The following is a 24,500-nucleotide window of genomic DNA, read 5'->3' as shown; positions in this document are numbered from 1 at the left end:
CGCTTTCAAACGCTTTCAATAGATCTTTGTCGATTGATCCATCACGATAGTATTCCTCAAAAAGATTAAGAATTAATCTAGTGAGATTCCATATCTTTGAGCGCTGACCACGTTTTCTCGAACAATTTTTCTTAGAAGAACTTTTAATTTTTTTCTTAGACTGTTCCTCATCATCCAAGTTTTCCGAAGTCTTAGATGGAGCGAGATTATCATGAGAGACCGGAGGTCTTATGGATAATAAGCTTTGAACAATCTTTAAGAAATTCTGGCGTGCGTTACAGATGCCAAGAGCAAGTTTCCCAACGAGATTTCCCATAGGGACAGACTTTAGGGATTAGTCAAACAAAAACTTATTAGGTTTATAGTGTTTTCATGCTCTGATACCAATTGAAAAAGCGGGGGTCTAACAATTGAAAAAGTAGGGGGTACAACAACCTCACCCAATATTTCGCTTAGCAATCTGTATGGACTAACTTCAATATACTTTTAAGAGAATCAACTAGACAGTTAGACTCAATATTAATAAAAAGTATATCAAAGACTTATATCTCAATTTCTCGATTCAATCCTCACTCAAACAAATAGAAATATGTGACCCTGATTGAATACAAGAGAAATAACTTGAATGGTACCAAAGACCAATGTTCAAGGATCAATCAATTTCAATCAACAACCAAAGGTTGGATTTACCAATTGATCGATTCAACGCATAACCTGTGATATTTCAATTATATTGTAAGGATCCTCAAGCTCGGCAACGCTATTTGACTGGTTTAGCGATGATCAAGAGACGTTTTAGCCGTTAATAACTCGATTAGTTAATATAGATTCTAATTTATAAAAATTAATCTAACTGCAATTTAGATACGAAACTAGTACCATTGGATAGATCTCGAAAAGTTACGCGGAATAGACTACTCGAATGTGTCAATCGGGTACCAAACGAAGAAGATTTATCAATTTGTTTTCGGAGTGTAAAATAGTAATTTTGAATATTACCCTCGTGGCTGCACGTGTCGAAGCGAGTGGGTGTCTCACCAAATTTGGTCGGCTTTATCTACACCTAACCGAGAAGGTTATTCTTCTTTCTTATCTTTTCTTTCTTCTTCTTCTTTCTTCTCTTTCCTTCTTCCCCTGTTCTTCTTTTCTCTGTGTGCGATTGAGAATCAGTTCGAGAGAATTAATTGATGAGGGTGATGGTGAGGTTGTAAATCAGGATGAAGAACAACTAAGGGAGTGTTGGGTTTTTGTCTGTGGTGACAATCAAAGAGAAGCAGAGTTAGGGTTCTTAGATTTGATTATGATTCTGAAGATCTAGAAGATGAATATGGAGCTACGGTTAGATCAGCAACAATGGGTAGATGTTTAATTGGAGTTTTGAAGTCGATTCAGTTGTGAATAATCGATGAGAATTGGATTAGGGTTTCAGGGGAATTGCAGAAGAGAAATCGAAGATGAAATTGATACTTTAGAAGATTAATTGAAGATGGGTTTTGTGTATTGAACGTAAAGGAGAAGATTTAGTATCTGATTTTTGATTCACATAGAAGAATTGATGAATTAGGGTTTCATGTTCTTCCCCAATTTAAGAACTAGGGTTTTGAGAATTGAACAGATGGTTTAGGAAGGAGATGGAGTTGTATTGATTTGTTGGAATCAGAAGAAAGAAGGGGTTGGTTTCAATCTGGTTGAGACAAGTTGTTTGAGGTAATTATTCTTCTTAGTTAACGTAGTAATGTTTATATACTTTCATCACTGAGTTGTGAGTTTGTTTTTTGATCTAAGTTATGAGATAGATGTGTATATGGAACTGGAAGAGGAATTATTACACTGAGCTGGTGATTGAGGCAATGAAGTGATTATTGTCTGGTACTGAAATGGTTACTGGAATTGGATTGTTTTGATGGTGATGGTCCTTGTTGTAGTGGAAGTGGTATTGTGCATGTGATAGATTAGTAGTACCCGTGATAATTATGAAATAACAATTCATGAGAGTGGTGGTGTTGTTGCTGTGTTGGGGGAAGTTTATGAAGATGGTGGTGCTGTTGTTGAAGCTAGTGGATCTGTTGGAGTTGAATATGAAATTGGAGATATTATGTCTGGAATTACAGATTGTTTAGTGTTTAGCTAAGTTGTTGTGGTGGCTGTGGAGATGGTGTTAGAACTGCAGGTGATGTCAAATTGTGAACGACAGTTGCAGGGAAATGGTTGTACCCAGTGGGGATGTATTTGGGATAGTGGTTGTTTAATGATTCTAAAGGTCTGTGAATGAATTGCAAGTATATCTAGTGTTGTTGAACTACTGTGGTAGCTAACTGAAATGGCGTATAACTGAGAAGAATGTGGCAGTGGAATAGAGACTGGAGCTGCAAATGTTATTGAAGTTTGGATGTAGCTGTGGTATTGCAGTTAGTAGTTGAATCGAGGTTGTAGTTTGGATCAGTTAAAGATGGTGTTATGGTTTTTGTTTAGGATTGTAATTGCAAGGGGTGGATATGACTTGGGATATTTTAATGGTAGATGTGTATCTTGATGATAGTCTGTTTGAAGGCCTGCTGCTACTGCAATTGCAGGTAAAGCTTGAATTATAATTGTATATTGAAATTATAGAATTCTATAGAATGGAAGTTTGTGTTTAAGTCAAATGATAGAATCTGGTTGGTAAAACATAACTAAGGCTAGAATTGCAGGTGTGTTAGAATCTTTGGCTTGTGCTTATGGCTCAGGTCTGAACCTTATGCCTGTCTGATTGAACATATTCAGTCTGACTTAGTTCCTTTATGTCTGACTCAGTTTATCTGACTGAGTTGACCGTAATGACTCACCGAGTTAACCCGAGTTGACTCATTTGACCGACTCGACCTTGACTAGTTGACCCAGGACTTGACTTTGGACGCACGTGGACTGTTAGTTGAACCTTTGACCGTCAATGACCGTTAGTTGACCCAATTAGGTCAGACCTTGTGTTAATGTGCCGAGTTTAGTGGACTTTGGCTTAGGCCTAGTATTTCTATTTCTAGTATTTCTATTTCGATTGTTTGGACCCTTATGGTCCGAATTAGCCTTTGGTTCATTAAAGACTTAGCTATGGACTATAGAATCAACCTAATTGAATTAGTAAACCTTATATATGTTAAAGATAGATAATAAAAGGGTATATAACCGTAAATGGGCTTAGAACAATTAGATAGACTTGTATGATTCTTGTGTGAGCCATTTTGGCTAGATTCTTAAAGTTATTGTATGATTAACAGTTGGTCTATATTAACAACGATCGATTCAAAGGATGAACCAGTGGATCGTGGATCTCGAGGTAGGCGTGGCTTATCATCAAAAGAGGTGGGAATACATTTGACTCATTTGTAACCATTATTGTTGCTTTTACAAAAGTTTATGCTTAACAAACTCATTCATTGTCTGTCCGTGCATTCCATGCTTTGTTTAAATTGCATTATGATATTTCTGTTGATTCTGTGAATCTTTCCACGATTTGGAAAGGACTTGTAATGTTTTGTTTGTCCTTATGAATTGTTATGGAAATGAGAATTTCCACTTGTGGTATATAACATACGCTCCTTCACATTTATATCTACATGAATTTAGCTTTTATTGCTTAGAGTGTGTCATCATGGTCTTGGTGACATCAATAGCTAATGAATGTGGTTAGCACGAATATTATACATTGTTTGAAGAAGGAGTTTGTTCATATACATGTTTGTTTATTTTAGTGACTTGGTCACTATTTATTGTTTGGGAAAATATTATTGTTTTCCAACTCTTGTAATGATTACTTGAAAGTTAAATGTTATTCCTGTTGGGCACCCCTTTTAGGGATGATGTGCTCACCCATTCCCACTTTCAGTTTTAGAGACAGATCAGAGTTGCGCAGCGAAAGCTTCAAACGTCCAGATCGTTAGTTAGTTTACTTCTGCTATGTTTATTATGTTGTATATTCTTTTGTAAACCAAATGACTATTTTATATGTATATATGTATATATCAGAGAGGGGATAGTTTTTGGGTTAAGTTTTGTAGTATATTTCTTAATTGAATGCTTAAGTAAATGATTTAGATTGTTAGTGCCTCTTTATTTAGTTAATCTCTTGGATTATTCAGCTTCTAGCTTAGGGGGCGCTACATATATAACATAATATAATTCTCAAAAGAAATAACACAGACACCAGAAGTTCTGTTAACGAGGAAACCGCGAATGCAGAAAAACCCCGGGACCTAGTCCAGATTGAACGCACACTGTATTAAGGCGCTACAGACACTAGCCTACTAAAAACTAACTTCGGTCTGGACTGTAGTTGAACCCCAATCTATGTCACACTGATCCAAGGTACAGTTGCGCTCCTTACGTCTCTGATCCCAGCAGGATACTATGCACTTGATTCCCTTAGTTGATCTCACCGACAACTAAGAGTTGCTACGACCCAAAGTCGAAGACTTTAATAAACAAATTTGTCTCATTCAGAAAAGTCTATAGGAATAGATAAATCTGTCTCCCACAGAAATACCTAAGAGTTTTGTTCCGTCTTTTGATAAATCAAGGTGAACATGAACCAATTGATATACCGGACTTATATTCTCGAAGAACAACCTAAAAATACCAATCACCTCACAATAATCCTAATCGACTAGCGAAACAAGATATCGTGGAATCACAAACGATGAGACGAAGGTGTTTGTGACTACTTTTCTATCTTGCCTATCGGAGAAATTAATCTCAAGCTAATCTTACGATTGTACTCAAATACGATAGAAACAGCAAGATCAGATCACGCAACTACAGAGAAAATAGTTGGGTTTGGCTTCACAATCCCAATGAAGTCTTCAAGTTGTTAACCTTCAGGGTCTCGAGAAGAAACCTAAGGTTAAAGGAGAATCGATTATAGCTAATACAACTAGTATCACACGGGAGGTGTGGGGATTAGGTTTTCCAGTTGTTAGAGTTCTCCTTTATATAGTCTCCAAATCAGGGTTTGCAATCTAAGTTACCTTGGTAACAAAGCATTCAATATTCACCGTTAGATAAAACCTGGTTAGATTCAAGCTAATATCTTTCAACCGTTAGATTGAACTTAGCTTGTTATACACAAATGAAATGTAACTTCATTTAGGTTTGAGTAATCGTACCTAAACGTGTACACTTAGTTGGTTCAACAATAGTTAACCAATGGTTAGCCATATGAGCACTTTCATATCAACCTTATTCATCTTCACCATAACTAGTTCAAATGACTCAAATGAACTAGTTAGAGAGTTGTTCAATTGCTTAGATCTCATAGAAGTATACAAGACACAGTCGAAGCAAAAACGATTTTGATTCACTCGAATCGGTTCATGAACATTATAGCCACGGTTTGCAAAGATTGCGTTCCTTAATTTATAAATTTCTTAGTTCGCGAATAAACCGTTTTTAGAAAATAACCCACTTAAGTACGCATACTTAAGTACCCGGGTTGAGCTTGTTTTTGGTTCACAAACTCCAGCAGAAATTCACCTACTCAATCTGCCTTTGTTTTTGGTAGACATATCCACGACAATATCATTATTGCTCATGAGATTTTGCATAGTATGAAGCTTAAAATATTAATCAGGCTCTTGTAGGTTTGAAATTAGATATGTCGAAAGCATTCGACAGGGTTGAATGGCCTTTTTTGCTATCCATCTTTCGTCAACTAGGATTTCACAATGATTGGATTACTATGATTGATCAGTGTATTTCTACTATAAATGTTTCTCTTCTTATCAATGGCAGTCCTAGTTCTTCTTTCTCACTGACTCGTGGTCTTCGTCAGGAAGACCCATTGTCTCCATATTTATTTTTGTTCATCATGGAAGCTTTTTCCAGACTTTTGCAGACTAATGTTGATAACAGACATCTTAAAGGAATAAATATTAATCAATATTGTCCAGTTATTAATCATCTGTTTTTTGCAGATGTTTGTTTGTTATTCTTCCAAGCCAATGCCTCACAAATGGTGCATCTTCAACATTTACTTCATATTTTTGGTCAGGCTTCAGGACAGGTTATTAACGTGCATAAATTGACTCTCTTTTTTGGTAAGCATACCTCTCACAGTCACAAGTCTAATATATCTGGTATTCTTAACATGAAAGTGATGGGTCTTGGTGAAAAATACTTGGGTATTCCCCTTCTAATGCACAGATCAAGACAAAAGAATTGTCAAAGAATTATTGATAACATGAATAACATATTACAAGAGTGACAGAGTAAAATTGTTAACCGGTCAGGTAGAACAACTCAAGTGAATGCGGTGCTGAGTATTATGGCCATGTATCAGATTCAGGTTTTTGAACTTCCATAATCCACTTTACATCAGATGGACAAAATTTTATTGCTTGGAACAAGGTACGTACACCTAAAAAACTTGGTGGTTTAGGTATTAAGGATTTAACCAATTACAATTTAGCCTTTTTGGAAAAATTGGCTTGGCAATTGATTCATAATCAGGAAGCTTTATGGGCAAAGGTGCTTAAGGGTAAACATTTTCCTCATAATGATTTACAAAATTTTCCTCCACCAGCAAGCTCTAACTCAAGTTGGATTTGGAAGAGTATTTTTTATGGACTTCCAATTATTATGAAGTATGCAAAATGGCAGGTTGGTAATGGTAGTCATATCCCTAATGACTATCAGTGGGTCGCTAATCTAATTGATATGCAATCTGAACAATGGAATGTGCTACTTCTTAGGAAGTTATTTACTATGGAACGAGTAAACTCTATCGTAACTATTCATATTCAATTAGATGTAGAAGATAAGTTGATTTGGCCTTTCACAACCACATGTATCTTAACAACTGCTTCAACCTATAAAATTCCCTTTCAAAAAGATTTGAATTTTGATATGTCAATGGGTTTGTCTCCAAGTTTTTGGTTAACCTTCTGGAAGCTGAAAATGTCTTATAAGTATCAGATTTTCATGTGGAAAGTTATTCATGATGTTGTTCCTGTCAAGGCTTGAATATTTAAACATATGAATATTTCTGATCAGCTCTGTGTGCTCTGCAACTTGAACCAGATTGAAGATTCGGATCACATGTTACTTCATTGTCCATTCTCTCAAGAAATTTGGCAGAAGTTTTTTCCTCGACAATTTGTTTCTATAATGCAGCATACTTCTATCCTCTCCTGGATTCAAAGCTATCAAGATAAGGATGCTACTATCTCTATTAAGAAAACCCCTCACTTCATTCACTTAGCATCCTGCATTGTGCATTTTATTTGGAAACATATATGTAGAACTGTCTTTAGTAACATAATACCCAATCGTAACATTGTCATACATCAAGTAAACTCTTATGTTGTTTATCATCATCTAGGACATACATCTCACACTCTTAATGTTTCTCTTAGAAATACTTGCTGCTTAAATCTTACTTGGAAATCTCCTCCCTTACACTTTTTGAAAATAAATATTGATGCTTCTTACAATCTTCATACTTTCTTAGCTAGTATTGGTATTATAACAAGGACTTCTACAGGAGCATATGTCATGGGAAGGGGAACATTAAAAATAACTATCAATGTCCAGCAAGCTGAAGTTTGGGCAATTTTGGAGGCTATGCAAATGGCAATAGTCAATGGTTGGTATAATGTAATCTTTGAAACTGATAACCTTGGTAACAGTTCTGTTCTTCAGCAACAAAACACTATCTCTCACTAGCAAAATATGCCACTTCTTTGAAAATGTATCAACATGTATAATATTAATCCTATTTGGTCTTGTGTGTTTGTACATAGTGCTTGTAATAAAGCTGCATATGCCTTAGCTAAAGCAGTTAGAAAGTAGAATTTATGTGGAAAGTAGTGATCTCAACCACCAAACTTGTTAATTCCTTACATAAATAAAGATGTATCAAACTTGTTTCTGTAATATAAGTGTGCTCTTTGTTCAAAAAAAAAAAAACTCATCATAAGAATACTATAAAACGTTAGTGAAACTTAAATCCCATTATCCGTGAAATTATATGATCAAGAAGGTTTACACTTTGATCCATATAAACAGAGGCCTCACACTTCTTTGTAAAGGACCCTGATTTTTCTCCCTCTTGTAGGATCCCAAGTTTGTTATGTAAACAAGAAGAGTCGATGTTTTTCTTTACTTTTTTTGTACTTTGCCGATTAGCTTGGATATTTTATATTTTGTTGTAGTGTATAGTCTTTCTAACAATTACTGCCTGCGGACCGGACGAGACCGAATGTCTATAATATATTTATCATGGCCAATTAAGAACTGCGTTTCCATCACTCTTTTTTTTCTGGACTCAAAAAGGGGAATGTAGTAAAAAATACAGCTCATCACCAAGGCGGTAATAGGCTGTTAAGAAGATACAAAAGAACATGCTCAATTATAGTAGAGCCAAAGCATAACAAAATTAAAAGAAAAACCAGAAAACAGAAACATCAAGAATACATGATTGCTTCCCAATTATACAAAACAGAATTAGGTGAAACTCCCTTAAAAAAATTTGTTCTCAAGCACCAGTTGTAGATGAAAATCTTTACACTGTTGATGATTGCCTCCAAAGTGTTATATCTTCCATTAAAAAGGCTTCCATTACGCTCAATCCAAACTGCCCAGCAGACTGCAAATGGGATTATATCCCAAATATTGTTTTTGACCTTATTTGATTTCCCTTTTTTCCTTCTCCATTCCCAAATAGTCTGCGTAACAGTTTGTTGAAAAACCCATTGCACACCATAATACCTCATGAAAAAAAGCCAAATATCTCTTGTGACTTCACAATGTAAAAACAAATGTTGATTTGATTCAGCTGCTTTCTTTCATAGTAAACATCCATTCACCATTATTGAATTCCTATAAGAGTCTTGTGTTGGAGCTGCATTGTAACATAGAGTCCAAACAAAGAAAATTACCTTTTGTGGCATTTTTGGATTCCACAATGATTTGTAAGGAAACTGCAGCAAACCATCAGACTCCATAGCTTTATAGCAGTCTGCAACAGAAAAGCCATGTCTTCCATGCTGCCAAACTCGCTGATCCGAATCTCCATTGCCATAATTATATGTTGAAATAAGATTTGTAAGATGTGCTACATCATCTATTTCCTCCTCCTTTAGATGTCTACAAAAAGCTAAATTCCAATTTCTATCTCCATTGTTGATTTCACACAAATCAGCCACAGTAACATCCTGCATTCTACTGATTTTATACATAGCAGGGAATAAAGTCTTCAAAGATTGGCCATTTAGCCAGTTGTCCTTCCAAAAAAGAATTATGTTTCCATAATTAACTTGTAATGTAGTGTTTTGCTTCACCTCATCAGTGCATTTAAGAATGCCAGCCCATAAGCTTTTTCCGATAGCTTTAGAAGTAGGGTTAGGAAAAAAATCACTAGCATTGCCACCAAATCTGTGATTCACAATTCTTATCCATAAAGCCTTCTCCTCATTTCCATATCTCCATATCCATTTTGCATGCAGAGTCCTATTCATTAATCTTAACTTCTTGATACCCACTCCTCCTCCTTCTTTTGGAAGATTTATCTTCTTCCAATCTACCCAACCTTTCTTTGGCTTATTATTCAACGTTCCCCAAAGAAATTGTCTCATTATTCTCTTCGTTTTCTTCTCAACAGAAGCAGGCAATTGAAAAAGTGATAGATAATAAATAGGAAGACTGCACAAAACATTTTGAATTAACATTAACCTACCACCCTTTGATAAATACTTCCTTTGCCAGACACTCAACTTATTTTGAAACTTTTGAAGAATCACATCCCACATCCCAACTGACTTTGAATTACTTCCTAAAGGAATGCCCAAATACTTCATTGGAAAAGTGGCCATAGAAAAACCAAAAATAAGTGCGCTATCAGCTTCATGCTCTGCATTCCCCACAACCACCACTGTACTCTTCTTGAAGTTAACTTTAGGATCAGAGATGAGCTCAAAAGCTAACAACACATTTTTCAAATTCTTTACTTGTTCAACATCATCATCTAAAAACACTATAAGATCATCTGCAAACTGCAAATGATTGATTTCAAGTATATCAGACCCAACCTTGAAACCAGATAATAAATTTAGAGTAGCTGCCTTCTTGATCAAAACAGACAACACTTTAACCACTCTTGTCACTCCGAATTTGATCAGTCCCTAATATTTGTGTTTCTTTTTGTTATGAATTTGGTTCCTAGAATTCCTTTTGTCCCATTCCTGGCAAGGATTTTCTTCTTGTAAGTATGTACACGCGTAGGATGGAGAGGAAAAGTTGAAATCAAATCGGAAAGTGCATAATTACATTTTATGCAACCACAAACACATAGAGACAAAAATTAGCAGGTGCTAAAATCACAAACACATAGAAACAAAAATTAGTAGGTACTAATTTAATTGGTGAATATCACTTTTGGCTGATGAGGATGAGAATTGTATATATGAAGTATTCTTTTTAAAAACTCTCCAATTTAGACAAGTAGAAATACAAATGTCTGTGCGAGTTCCCTGGAACCAAATTGGTGGGTTGATGGCAAGCGTGCACTATCCCTCCTTTTACCACAACCACACGAGATTATTCACTAGGTTGTGTCGACATTTTGCACTAAATGGTTGAGGTTTGCATCTAGACTTGAGTGATTAGAGAGAGGAAGTCAACTCACAGCTCTTCATTGGCCAAGTTTGACTATTCTACGAACTTAGAAAGAGAAATAAGTTGGGACTTAGTAGATCATTGGAATGAGGTGGTTCTCCGATCTCCATCTAAATGGTCAACCCACTAGGCCACTATCATATCACATTACGGTACCTTGCCGAAATTAATATATACAACTCCCTTGGTTTTTAAAAAATAAATTTGTTTGTTTTTCACAAAAATTTAGAAAATCAATCATTAGAGCCACTTTTTCATGTTTTTTACTAATCTATCCTTTGGTCCCCACTTATTTATTATTAGAGAAAGGAGAGAGAGAAGTGATCCACTTTTTGTATTAAGAGAGAAAATGGAGAGAGAAGTGGTCCTCTATGAGTATAATAGTAAAATCATAACATTTGACTTTTCACATATTGAAACAAGCCTATTTTTTTGACATACCCAAAAAAGAAAACCTGACTATTTTTTAGAAACGAAGGGAGTAGTATATAATTGCATATCTGCATCAACTATAGCCGTATATTTCAAGAGGCGAACAATAAAAGTCAAGAAGCATTTTCTTGCATATTCTGGTTTTCGGCAAAGAAATGGTTGCATGAACCTAACGGTACACATGATCTCACTCACCAAACTTACCTGGCTGGTTTCCTGCTTTCTCAGAAGGAAAAAATCGTATTTAACTACGGATTTGACTGTAAACTGAATAGAATGATCAATAATTACGCCACAAAATATAAATACAAAGGCCCCAATCCTGGGAAATAAACTACCCATGACTAAGTCCTCAAATGAGCACACTATTTTGAGTATTTTGACTTTTCCTCTCCACAAAAAACACAAGACGAAAATGAAAGAAACAATCAAAAAAAAGAAACGAAGAAAAGGAAGAACTCGGAGAGATAGTCAAATCTTTGACCATGACCTTATTATTGAAAATCATTGAATCGAAGAAAATGAACACGCAAATTCCATATTGGAAAATGAATACTGCCAGTTTTTAGTTTTTATATATATTATATGTTCATGAAAATGTGTATATAAAGAGGTAAATTTAGACAAACCAAAGGCAGCAGCAGCTGAAACCACACCTTCTTCTGAAGGTCAACCAGAAAGATAGACAAGAAAAACAGGAAACCCACTGATATTCCACTTATGGCGCCTTCATTTCGTTCTCGTTCTCATCTTACTATCTCGATCTCCGTATCCATTGTTCTTTCTTTGTTTCTCATTAGTTTCATTGCAGGAGCTGAGGCTCGCAAGCGCTACTCTTGTGTATCTTCTATAGTTACCGGAAGTGCGTTTAAATCAATTTTTCTACACAAAGATGACGCTGCTTGTCCTGCTAAAGATTTCTATACATACCAGTCGTTCATTCAAGCGGCATCACGTTTCCCTAAATTTGGTAACTCTGGAAGTTTAACTTCACGTAAGCGTGAAATTGCAGCTTTTCTTGCTCAAATTTCTCATGAAACCACAGGTAATTAAGTAGTTTTAATGGCTAACGATCGAGTTTTCGAGTCTAGATCTAGATAGTATTGACTGATTATACTCTGTTGCTAATGGTTGATATGCAATAACATTAATAACTCAGGAGGATGGGCAACAGCACCAGATGGACCATATGCATGGGGATTGTGTTTTAAAGAAGAAGTGAGCCCAGGAAGTGATTATTGTGATTCTACCAACACGCAATGGCCTTGCGTTCCTGGAAAATCTTACAAAGGCAGAGGTCCTATTCAGCTCTCATGGTAATTAATTACTGTAGTTTCTTGTTTCTCATAAGCCGGGAAAAGTATTTTTGCCAAGGTATCAGATCATGTAAGCATATCTAGACTTAACTGATTTCTTATAATCGTGCTTGAATTGCAGGAATTATAACTACGGACAGGCGGGAAGAGCATTGGGATTCGATGGTCTAGGAAACCCAGATATCGTATCAAACAACTCATTACTTGCATTCGAAACTGGTTTGTGGTTTTGGATGACTGAACAGTTACCAAAGCCTTCATGCCATGATGTGATGATCGGCAAATATAGACTCACAAAAGCTGACCGTGAGGCGAATAGGACAGTTGGTTATGGAATGGTAACAAACATAATCAACGGTGGACTCGAGTGTGGTAGGGGGGGTGATGGTCGAATCAGTGACCGAGTTGGGTATTTTCAGAGATATGCGAAGCTGTTCAATGTCGATACCGGACCTAACTTAGATTGTGAGAATCAGAAATCATTTTAATTGAAGGCCATTTCAAACTAGCCATCCTTTTTTAAAATATGGAGCGTGGCTTGACTATCCCTCTATCGTCTTTTTTTTTTTCCTCTTTTTTCTTTTGATTGAAACTATCTCTGTATCGTATTGTAAATCTTCTTGTTTGTATTAATTCGGAAACATTTGAATAAGAACTTCCTTTCCAAATACTAATCGATGTTGATTCTTGTCTATCGTCTCAATACACCTTGCAAGAAAATGAGAAATTAAGAAAGGAAAGTTGGGAACAACAAAGAAATTAGACGATGTAATTTAGTGTTACAGCGTCCCAAGCCTAGAAATTAGACATTTCATGCCCCAAATTTAATTTTGGTTCTACATGCATGGCATCTCTCTTTCCAATTGGAATAAAAATGGTTATAAGTACCGGCAGGTAACAATGACATTCTACCATTCAGTGCACGCCGGGAATACAAGTTGCAAACATTTTACATTTGACCCTGTCAAAATGGATAGTAATTTTTTGGTTTTATTTTGGTGAAAAGGGAAACATAGAAAAAGGAGTACTCCAGAAAATGGAACAAAAGAGCTAAAGAGAATTATGCCTATGCGCAAGTCTAAGGAATGTATTATGTCTGGACAAAATTTGGAAACCGATGATACGTGTATTAACCTTTATGTGTTTATCCCGTTCACTAAACCAGAGCAATTTAGAATGTTGTGGAAGCTAAGTTAAGGCATCATACTTTCCAAGCATACTTATAAAGAAAAATGGACGTGCATTTTGCTGGAGCGATGAAATACTTTAAGACCCGGTCACTAGCATCAAAGTGGCGTATCAGGGAGTTATGGCCTTCCACCTTGGAGTTATAGGCGAAAATTTCCAGTTCTTCGCATTTAATTTATAATGGGTTTATAGCCTTGTAACTTTGGAACCCATGGATCTTTGAATATGAAAATGAATTCGACATCACTCACTTGCTAGCAAATAACCTTCTTGCATAATTTTCCTGATAGTAAGCATGATACTCCATGTTGAGGAACAAACCTTTGGAGTTTTGCAATCCTAAAAACTATTTCCTCTCAGATACTTGGCCCTTAGAATAGCCGCTCATAATTCATCCTTCTCACGTAAGGAATCTCCGTATAAGTTTACCAATCTGGTCCTTGTTAACATCTTCAAGTTTCCGTAGACCAGACAACTACCCATATAATATGGGGGAATTACAGGAAACACACCTTCAATGAGAAAGGTTCATCCAGCATAATTCATAAAATGTCTCTTCCACCCTGTCATATTGTTCTTCATCACTTCCTCTAAAATCTTGTTAGAGGCATCTTGTTTTTCCGATTTAAGAAGTTACTTCCCCAAATAATTCTTTATCTTCATTCATAATTTGGAGATCTAATTTATCAGCAATCCTTTTTTGGTTGTCATGGCTAACACATTTGTTAAAATGAATTGAAGACTCTGGAAGTTTATTTTCTAACCTGACCAACTAGAATACATAAACAACATATTGATATTCTCTATCATTGGGCACAACAAAAATATAAGGTCGTTAGCAAACATTAAATGACTAATTGCATGAAAAAATCTATTGATTTTATAACCATTATAAAGGTTAGTTTCTTCTATTTTCTCCATAATCCAAGCAGAGGGACCTTGAGAAGAATAACCAAGAGGTAAAGATAGGGGGCAACCTTGCATAATCCCTCTCTCAGCATGGGAAAACCCTCCATGAGACATGTTGGCGAGGACTGAGAAAACGGCAGTGCTAACATTAATTATTCATTGTAGGAATTACCTATAGATCCTATTATAGTGTTCTTAGTTAGTGGCAGGTCCACCCATTAAATCCCAGTAACCAGAGGTCCATAATTAAGAGAAAACATAAAAATGGACCTAATTTTTTAAGCCCAGGTCATGTACACGTGCGGGATAACTAATGCGAAATTTAAAAATACCACAAATAACCCTCCCTATTTAACAGGGATTATAAGCACGAGAAGAACATTAACCTTTCATATTCGTTTTCTTCTTCTCTTTCTTCTCACTGCTGCTGCAAATGGATTCTGAACAGATCCAAAAAAAATTCTTCAATATTTCTCGTTTCTATCAAATCAATGTTTATTTTAGGGTTTCACGATCGAATTGTTGTTGTGTTTGATTACGCTTTTCTATCTCCATGTTTGATTTGTTGATTATTTACCAGATCTAGATGAATAATCATATTTTTTGTTCATTTCATTGTTAGATTTACTTATACCGCTTCCATTTTGTTGGTTTTAGATGTGTTTCAGTTTGTTTTTATATATGAAGCAACAGTACGTATATCCCGTACTGACAGAAACTCAATTTATTAAGAAGAAGAAGAAGAAGATGATGATGCGTCGTTATGATTTACGACGAGAAGATTTGTTTTTGTTTCCGGGTATGTTTTCTAATCATCTTCTTTGATTATTTTGTTCGTTTTTCTTCATTTGATTTTTTTTTCGATTGTATTATGAAGATCAAATCGATTTTCATGATGCCATTATGTTTTTAGGTTTGATACAGTTTGCTTTTGTGTATGAATTGACAGTACGTATACGACGTACTGATATAAAATTCTTATGATTCGGTTATATTCAAAGTTTTGCCATTTTTTTTGGTTCGATCTATGAGTACGTATGTGTAGTACTGAATTATGTGCTTTGATTCGGTTATATTCAGAGTTTTTCCATTGTTTTTGGGTTCGATCCATGAGTATGTATGTGTAATACTGAAGTATGTGCTTTGATTCAGTTATATTCAAAAGTTTTCCACTGTTTTTGGGTTCGATCCATGAGTAAGTATGTGTAATACTGAAATATGTGCTTTGATTCGTTTATATTTCTGAGTTTTGCTATTGTTTTTGGGTTTGATCCATGAGTACGTATGTGTAATACTGAAGTATGTGCTTTGATTCAGTTATATGCATGGATTCATCACTTCTTCTTGACATGCAATTGATTTTTTAGTTCATGAATATGCAGTACGTATATGACGTACTGTTACAAACTTCTTTTGATTATGATTTATTCAGAGTTTTGCCACTGTTTTTGGGTTCGATCCATGAGTACGTATGTGTAATACTAAATATGTGCTTTGATTATGTTATATTCATCACTTCTTCTTTACATGCAGTTGATTTTTTAGTTCATGAATACGCAGTACGTATATTGCGTACTAATAGAAACTTCTTCTGGTTCTGTTTTATCAGCATTTTGCCACTTTTTTTATTTGTTTGATCCATGAGTACATATGCGAAATACTGAAGTATGTGCTAATTTTGTACAACTTTTTATGCGTGTACTGTGCATATATGGGTTTTCCTTTATTTTTTATATGATTTAATATTGTATTAAAGAAATACTAGATATTAACGGTATGATCCTACAATATATGTGATGTAAAACGTTTTCTAATTTATTTATCATTGATTCTAACAAACATGTAATTTTCCTGTAAGCAGTGCAACGGATACATACTCGAATTCGTAAGCAGCAGATATATACTTGAATTTGTAAGCAGTTTAGCGGATACGTGTTCTATTTGTAAGAAGCGCGACAGATATGTACTCAGATTTGTAAGTAGTGTAGCAGATATGTACTCGAATTTATAAGCAGTGTAGCAGATATGTACTCGAATTTATAATCAGTGTAACAGATATGTACTCAATATAATGAATGTGTAAACACACACGTTTGGTAACAATGGGTATTATGGTCATTTCCATGTTTTAATTAATTTTGGACCTCTAAATAAAAAAAAATCTGGTTGGACCCTACTATAACTAACTTTGTGGGCTTAGGGCCAAACAACAAAGTTCCCCTTATTCATTATGAGAATAAGAAGGGATCCAGTGATGCCCACCCCCATTAGCACGTGTCTTAGAAAATTAAAATCCATCCTATCATAGACCTTGCTAATATCAAGTTTGACAGTAAAAGAGCACATAATAGATTGGGGTTGTTTCATAGAATGGGTTGACTCTTTGGCGGTACTAATGTTATCAAGGATTCTCCTGCCAGGAATAAAAGTCGGTTGATTTTGGCAACTTGATAAATAACAATTTTGCAGAGGATATTACAGAGAAGGATTGGTCTGAAATATACAGGAGAACTAAGATTCTTTCATTTAAGAACTAAAACAAGGTCGGTATGATTTATGTATTTAGGGAGTATATCAGAACTAAATCAGTTCTTAATTAGATAAGTTACCTCATCGCCTGAAGAAAATGGATGAGTAGCCATCAGGCCCCCGAGGTTTCACATCACCAATATGTCTTAAAGTGACATGAATCTCCCTCGAAGTAGGCATTCCTTGAAGCTGATCATTTTCCTCTATAGTGATAGTGTTAGTGATCGGGAAAATACTAAGAGAAGTTTGTACATTCTGATTTGGCTGACATGTCATGCAGTAAATTGGAGACAAGGTTTTTGGTAATAACCTCCATATTAATAGTCCATTCACCATTGTCTAGAGATAGAGCAATAATATTGTTCTTACTTCGTCGTTGCTGATTAGATAAGTGGAAGATTCTGAAGTTCTTGTGAATGACTGGTACCCACTTGGTCTTGTACCTCTTCTTCAAGAATTAAAGTACATAAGCTGCTTCTGATGTTCAATGATTCGATTTTTTTGATGTGAGAAATTTTCTTCACTTCAACAAGTTTTCGTTAGAAATAACTATTTCATTTGAGATATGTCTAAATAAAAAAAAAATTCAACATTTTAAACATCCCTTCCATATATCTTAGCCTAATACCAATACCCCCAGTTTCCTTAATCCAAGTTTCAGTAGTAATATCCATGAACTTAAAATGATCTAACCATATTTGTAGCGCTTAGTTCTCTTTTTGAGTTGACTATGCGTCCTGAAATTGTGCTCCTTATTTTTTTGGTGTACTTGGTACCCATGTGTTTTCAATTGGTATCAGAGCAGGCAAACACTATTAGACCTAATTTTTTCAATGTTTTCTTCACTAGTATTAGAAAACATTGCAGTTATTGATACTTCAGAGAGAAAAGCCTTTAAAAAAAATCATGAAAGATTTTCGTCTAATTTGTATGGATTTAAGCAGAAAAATTCAAGGTCAAGTTAGAGCTTATGCACCGAGTCGTTTTATGAAACGCGTAAAATGAGCTTGTAAATATCTTCCTTTTATATGCTTGATCCCTCGTGTGTTTTTTTCCTTTTTTTTTGAAGTAATGTCTTATACCTTCTTTTCTGTTCTGCTTCTTTTTTTTTTCTTTTTTTTTTATAGATAAACTATCCTTGTAAGTTAAAATAATATATTTGTCGATAAGAAAAGAAACATGCATGTCATTATGTTACTTTAGTTGGATGTTCCTCGCTCCAAATCAAATGAGTCAAAATCAATGATTTGTTTCAGTGAGAGATTGAGAATCGAACATTAACCCTGAGTCAAATCTAAATTAGACTCACCAAAAACACGTAATATTTCAATATCATCTTTTGATATAATTGTGAGAATTATGTAATGAAGGACGAAATTCTTACACAAATAGTGGTGGGACCACCTGATAACTACTTCACCAATCAAAGAAAAATGTCAAACTAATTCGCGTTAAAGGAGTGAGTCCAAAATTGAATTGCTTATCTTGAGGTCACACGACAATGAATCAGCTATTGAATATCTAGTTATCATCACATCAAGAAAACAAAACTAACTCCATACAAGTAAGATCTGAAACCCAGCTAAACTGTTTAGGCTCCAAAAATTCCAACTATAGGAGTCCTTGCACATAGTTGGCCGAGTAAGATCAAAAATTATATTTGTGTTTATCATCGAGTTATATAGAATTAAAACTAGTTCTTTTGTTATCATAATTTCACGGAACTGAGATTAAATTTTATTGGGATGTGTTGGATTAGGATTTACATGGATACTTAACAATTCTAAAAACTCCTAGGTATTCAATTAAGATATGTAAGGAATCGTTATATATCCATGGTATTCAATTTGGATCTTTTTAGATTCCACAATTATCATAGGTATTCAATTCATTTAAGGTTTCTTAGGATAGTTGATGGAGAAAGATATATTACGATTCTTATGGATATTTCTAGTGAAAATATGTATGTTATTATCTCATATGAATCTCAATCGGAAAAAAATTGATCCCACAATGCCAGTTCAAAATTAAATTCGCAGCATCCTGACCGTTGGATGATGGAGATATGACATCATCAAACTGAGTACCTAACCACAGTTGGATACTGGAAGTTTCAAAATAACGATGTTCTTATTAAAGACCATGCGAAGGACTCAGCCTATCTTCTTGCTCGAATACAAATAAAACATGAATCTCAAACCAGACCTAATTAAATAACTAGGTAGTGATGCTGATGATTTCAAGTGTGGGGATAAGATATTGAATCAAAAGAAAAAGAATGGAGAGCATTGTATATCTATGTTTGGTCGGTAAAAGCACTGTATTTATTCGGTGGTGGTGCATTGATTGAGGTTGTTTCCATGCCCTCAAGTTGCCTGTAACACTTAAAATAAAACAAAGATCAGTTGGACTGTTTCATTGATTTAGTGGTGATGGTACAAGGTGTTAGAGCATAGCACCCACCAAGCGTTGGTATGTCAAGTTTGGTTGTCATATTTTAGTGAATCAAAACTCAGTTTAAGAGTCGCTTGATTATGTACTAGAGTCAACTTCGTATAGGTTAGCTTGAAAGTATAAGGATATGAGACATTACAAGTATTGCGAAGACTTGAAGAAGTGAAGAAGTAAGAAGCTCCAACGACAACATCATCCTTCCACTTGAGGTTACTGATATTTGACTTGAACTGTTTCATTCCCTAAAATATCTTTCAAGTCGTGCATATTGAAAACAAAACTGCGAAGCATGAACACTCTAGATAGACATAGTATTAAGGAATACAATACGAGAGGTTTATTGCTTAACCATTAAACTTTGTAGATAACGCATCGACATAATAGTTTGAATGTTATTGTGATTATGTATGGGTATGAGGTGAGGATTTTATCCTAGGAAACAATGTATATGTGTTTTAAGGAAGTAAGTTCATAAACTTATTTATGAATTGAAAAGGAAATCGCCAGGCGTTATTGGTATTGTTATTCATTGTATATCTTGTGAACAACCAATATGTGTGATTTAGTATAATCGCTCATGAATTGTTTATGTTCTTGGTAAAACTATTCACAAAGGCCTGACTTATGTATTGATATGACTTTTATCAGTGAAACCGATCTTAAGTAATCACCTGATATGGTATGATCGAGTTTGTGATTTGTGTATGACCGACTCTAGGTAAAGGGGAACCTATCCTAGTAAGAGGTTCAACACATCACAAAGGGGAATCAATCCTTGTATGATGTGCATCAAGTTTGTAGTAGAAAGGGGAATCGATCTTATGGACATGTGCAACACGTTTTTAGGCAAAGGGGAACCAATCCTATGGACATGTGAAACACATATAAGTTAGATACCATATATATATATGGGGAACCGATCCTAGTACCTAGTCAACCGAATTTTGGAAAGCTAGTGTGATTATGCACAGTACTCACATGGAGGTAGAACCGAAACTTGTTTTGGTAGAACCGTTAAACCCATGATTTGTGATTGAGTGTTCTTGATCAATCACATAATTCTTGAAAGTCGGATGAACCAATTATAAACTTGTTTGGAAGTGTGGAAAATCGGTTTCAAGGTTGTAAGTATGAAAGAGGACTTACAAAGTAAGGATGTCGACATACTTTGAACACGTACAGTAATGTTTATCTTTTATTATTCAAAGTTATTCCTTAATAGCTAAAGGAACAAAATCCCAGGATCGAAAGATAAATAAGTTAAGAATCTTTTATTTAAGGTTTTTAATTTTATTTTAGAAAAACGAGAATTAGTAATATGCATTTACTAGTTAAAGATTTTCCAAAGAGATTTTCGGTCATTATTTTGGACAGAGCATTTCCAAAAATTATGGAAACCGAATTTGGAATATATTGCATATCTTGAGAATATTTTCGGTTTTGGAAATTCCTTGGTGTCCAAACTTCCTTGTCTATAAATACTTGAAGTTTGCATTTCTTGCAAACTAATCCTTCGTGACAGCAAACTTCCTCGGTTGTGTTGTTACTAGTGAAGTCGCTTATTCGGAGAGGAGAGTAACCTAATTAGGAGAAATCTCTCATGACCACTCAGTTTAAAGTCTTCTTTGGTATTGAGAAGCTCTATTAGTACCGTTGGTGGGAAACTAGATAATTGTGGTTTATCTTTTGTTTTTGATTGATTTGATTGACTAACAATGTTTGAACTTTGATTGCATCTAGTTTGTTTATGCTTGAGAATCTTCTCTTCTGATATAAGATTCACTCAAGCTAGATCGAAGTTTCGACAGAGATCTTTAGACTGTTTGTATTTCTAAAGACGATCTTGTGATAATCCATTGTTAACAGACTCCATTATGTGCGTGATTAGTCACAAGAGATTCAAGTTGTTGTGTGCATGTGTTTATTGAAGATCTAAGAAGATTTGAAGACAAATAAGATATTAAAGATTTATGATTTGGGGTTCATAATCTTTGGTGTGCACAATACTTGTTTCGGTATAAGAGGATCCAACTATAATCGGTTTATCCTTGTAGTAGATTGGATTGATTAGTTGTGTAGATCGGCATCAATACAATTCTTTGTGATTAAAAGTATTGATTGCAAAATCTTAGCAATTACTTCGGTAGTTGAGAATAAGATATATCTAAGAACCTGGTGAAGGAGTTTATGTTAAGATAAACAGAAGAACCTTTGTCCGACTCACATCACTTGGTTGAATAAAGTTGACACCAAACAGATTTGGTGTTCCTTTACTGTTTGGAATACAAACCAAAGGAATTGTCCCAAGTACGTGACTTATTCATAAGTTGGAGGCGTGGGAATAAAGACGGAACTAGGTGAACAATAGATTTAGTTGTTTGGTCTCAACTATACGAAGTTGGTTTAATTTTGTGCAGCGGCTTAATCCTGAGAGTATTCAATTCTGGACAAAGTCTCGGGGTTTTTCCTGCATTTGCGGTTTCCTCGTTAACAAAATCTTGCTGTGTCATTTACTTTTATTTTCTGCATTATAATTGTTTCATTATAATTAAAGTAAGTTACACAAACGTTAATTCCTATTTACTTGATAAGCAATCCTATTGTGTTTGGTTAAGTCCGAACCTTTTTATCAAGTAAACATACTTCGTTGTTGTATTATCTCGATCTCGTATCATTAGACGATCACACGAAGTGTGAACCAATTAGTTGCATTGTCTCGACTCAGTCCATAGACAATCACTTTCGGAGAAAGGACTTATAGGTAGAAAAAGTTTTAGCTTGAGGTATATTTGGGTACCCTCGCTTTTTCACAAGGAACATCTTGCATTTGTGATTTGTAATTCTCTTTAATTGATCCTTAGTTTCCTTTCCTTCAAGTTACATGCATATGCTTGCTTTTGCTAGTTATTGATTGCTAGTTTAGCTACCATTTGTCAATTTTTCATGTCTTTATGTCAGTTGATTTCTCTGTTATTATATAAACAATGATATTTGATAGGCTTTGTTTTCAACTATCATCACAAAACTATATAAGAACTTCTGGTAGATATAAGAACTTCTGATAGATAAAAACTTCTAAGATTTCTAAAAGAATGGGATATGAAGAATCCCCTTTCCCCAAAACTAAGAAAGAAGTAGGAAAATCTGGATATTAGATATATGAGATTATTTTGGAAGATACAATGTATGTTTCAAAATACCAGATATAACTGCGGTTAAGTCCACATTTTAATGATTGTTTGATCGCCATCATCGGATAGTCAGGATGCTGTGAATTCAATTTTGAACTCGCACCGAGAGTTTAAAATTTTCTCCATCCCGATCCAAACCACAAGAGTTTCATGGATTCTAATGGAATTTCTTTTGGTTTTCTATTTTTATCAGAGCACGTTAAGTTATTCCACAACCACCACTCACTACCTGCCAACCACCACCACACACCACCAACCGTCACGTGCACCAACAACAACAATAACCACCACCACCCCTCATTACCGACCACCACCAACCCTCATTACCGACCACCACCAACCGCCACTGCCACCATCACCCACCAGCACAGACCACCAACTACCACCATCCCAGCATCCACTAACATCGACGGCAAACCACCAGCACCAACCACCAACAACTACCACCACCATCACCCACCACCACCGACCGCCAACCACCATCACCACCCACTGCCACATGATAATCTTGATTTTTTCAACAATATTACGATCTGGTAATTCATTTTAGTTTTTATAAGTCTAAATTAATCCTAACTCAATCCATTATATATCTACGAGAATCTGCGTGACTCTTTTAAGAAACATTATATATCCACTAGATTCAGGTAAAACTGGTATCTATTTTTAACATTAGATATCCACTAAATTCAGGTCAAACTAGTATCTATTTTTCTTCATATAAATATAAATCCTGATCCAATACATGTTAGATAAATTATTCAACGACCAAATTCAAACAAACAAACACAGTAGAGTTTAAAATTATTCAGTGACCAATAATATGGGTCGGGTTTTCGACCAGTTACGGATTCCTAACTGACCCGACCTTACCTGTATAAACAGATGTATGATATTTTGAAAGTTTAATTGTCTTCTAATTTACAAATTTTCTAAGCAAGCTCTGCAGGGTTCAGCTCATTCCTTCCAAATTTTGGACTGCAAGTAATTGGACAAACGTTTAGTGGTATGGTTTCTTCATCTTTCAAACTATTTCGTTTATAAAAGCTTCGTCTTTCCTTGTGTCTATACTTCCGCTTTTATATGTATTTTTAAGTAAAACCATGAGTTATTCTTGAGATCATAATACATGACGTTTTATAGTGTTTGTCATATTGTATTTTGATTCAAGAACTTATTATTATGGATATTCTTTTGGATTTTGTGAAATTTGACCTAATTTGAAGCATTTGGACATTTTTGTAAAATGTTCAGTCCTGACTGATGAAATATCTCAAAGAAATCATTGTTGTGTGCATTAAAAAGTGATTATATTCCAGAGTTTTGTAAAGATTTTGATATGTTTATTTTGTTTAGTTAGAGTTTTAGCATAACGTGTCCTCACAAAAATTTGAGTTATTGGTTTCAGCAATATGTATTTGAAATTGATTTTTGTCAGTAAACTATGCATTATACTGTGTCGAGCTGGTTCAGAATGAACTCGTATCTTTCAGAATTTGATAAAGCAATCTAACTGTTCTTTTTAACAATACAATATCCCTTAGAGCTTCCACAATCATATATGTCAATATCCCTTAGAGCGTCCACAATCACATATGTCAAAAAGGCAAAATGCCAAAGCTAATTTTGGCTTTTAGCTTTAGCTTTTGGCAGAATCACACAGTGGGAACGAAACTAAATATAGCTGAACACATTTTTAATTCAAGCTCCATTCCAGACGTACGTTAAAGACCAGTCACTTTCCTAGCGCTGTTTTAATATGCGCTTCAATGAAAAGCACATTATACGACCGCTTCACACCAAGCGTTAAACTAAGTTACCCCTGTTTGTAGACGAT

The 24,500-nt window shown here is 35.0% G+C and overlaps 1 protein-coding gene and 1 long non-coding RNA gene across 2 annotated transcripts; both read left to right on the top strand.

Moving 5' to 3' along the window:
- The first annotated feature begins 1,113 nt into the window (after positions 1-1,113).
- LOC113333273 lies at positions 1,114-4,027 on the top strand. Its single transcript, XR_003351840.1, has 3 exons — positions 1,114-2,573; positions 3,255-3,339; positions 3,863-4,027. It is a non-coding gene; the product is annotated as an uncharacterized LOC113333273 (long non-coding RNA).
- Positions 4,028-11,650: 7,623 nt separating this feature from the next.
- LOC113332707 (chitinase 10-like) lies at positions 11,651-13,062 on the top strand. Its single transcript, XM_026579224.1, has 3 exons — positions 11,651-12,121; positions 12,236-12,392; positions 12,514-13,062. Exons 1-3 carry the CDS (start codon positions 11,797-11,799, stop codon positions 12,878-12,880), a joined length of 849 nt encoding a protein of 282 aa, XP_026435009.1. The 5' UTR covers positions 11,651-11,796; the 3' UTR covers positions 12,881-13,062.
- The last annotated feature ends 11,438 nt before the right edge of the window (positions 13,063-24,500 follow it).

Source organism: Papaver somniferum, unplaced genomic scaffold (assembly GCF_003573695.1).
Source record: "Papaver somniferum cultivar HN1 unplaced genomic scaffold, ASM357369v1 unplaced-scaffold_132, whole genome shotgun sequence".
In the NCBI taxonomy this organism is placed as follows: domain Eukaryota; kingdom Viridiplantae; phylum Streptophyta; class Magnoliopsida; order Ranunculales; family Papaveraceae; genus Papaver; species Papaver somniferum.
The sequence above is the reverse complement of the archived record's forward strand: the minus strand, read 5'-3'. Positions and strand labels throughout refer to the sequence as shown.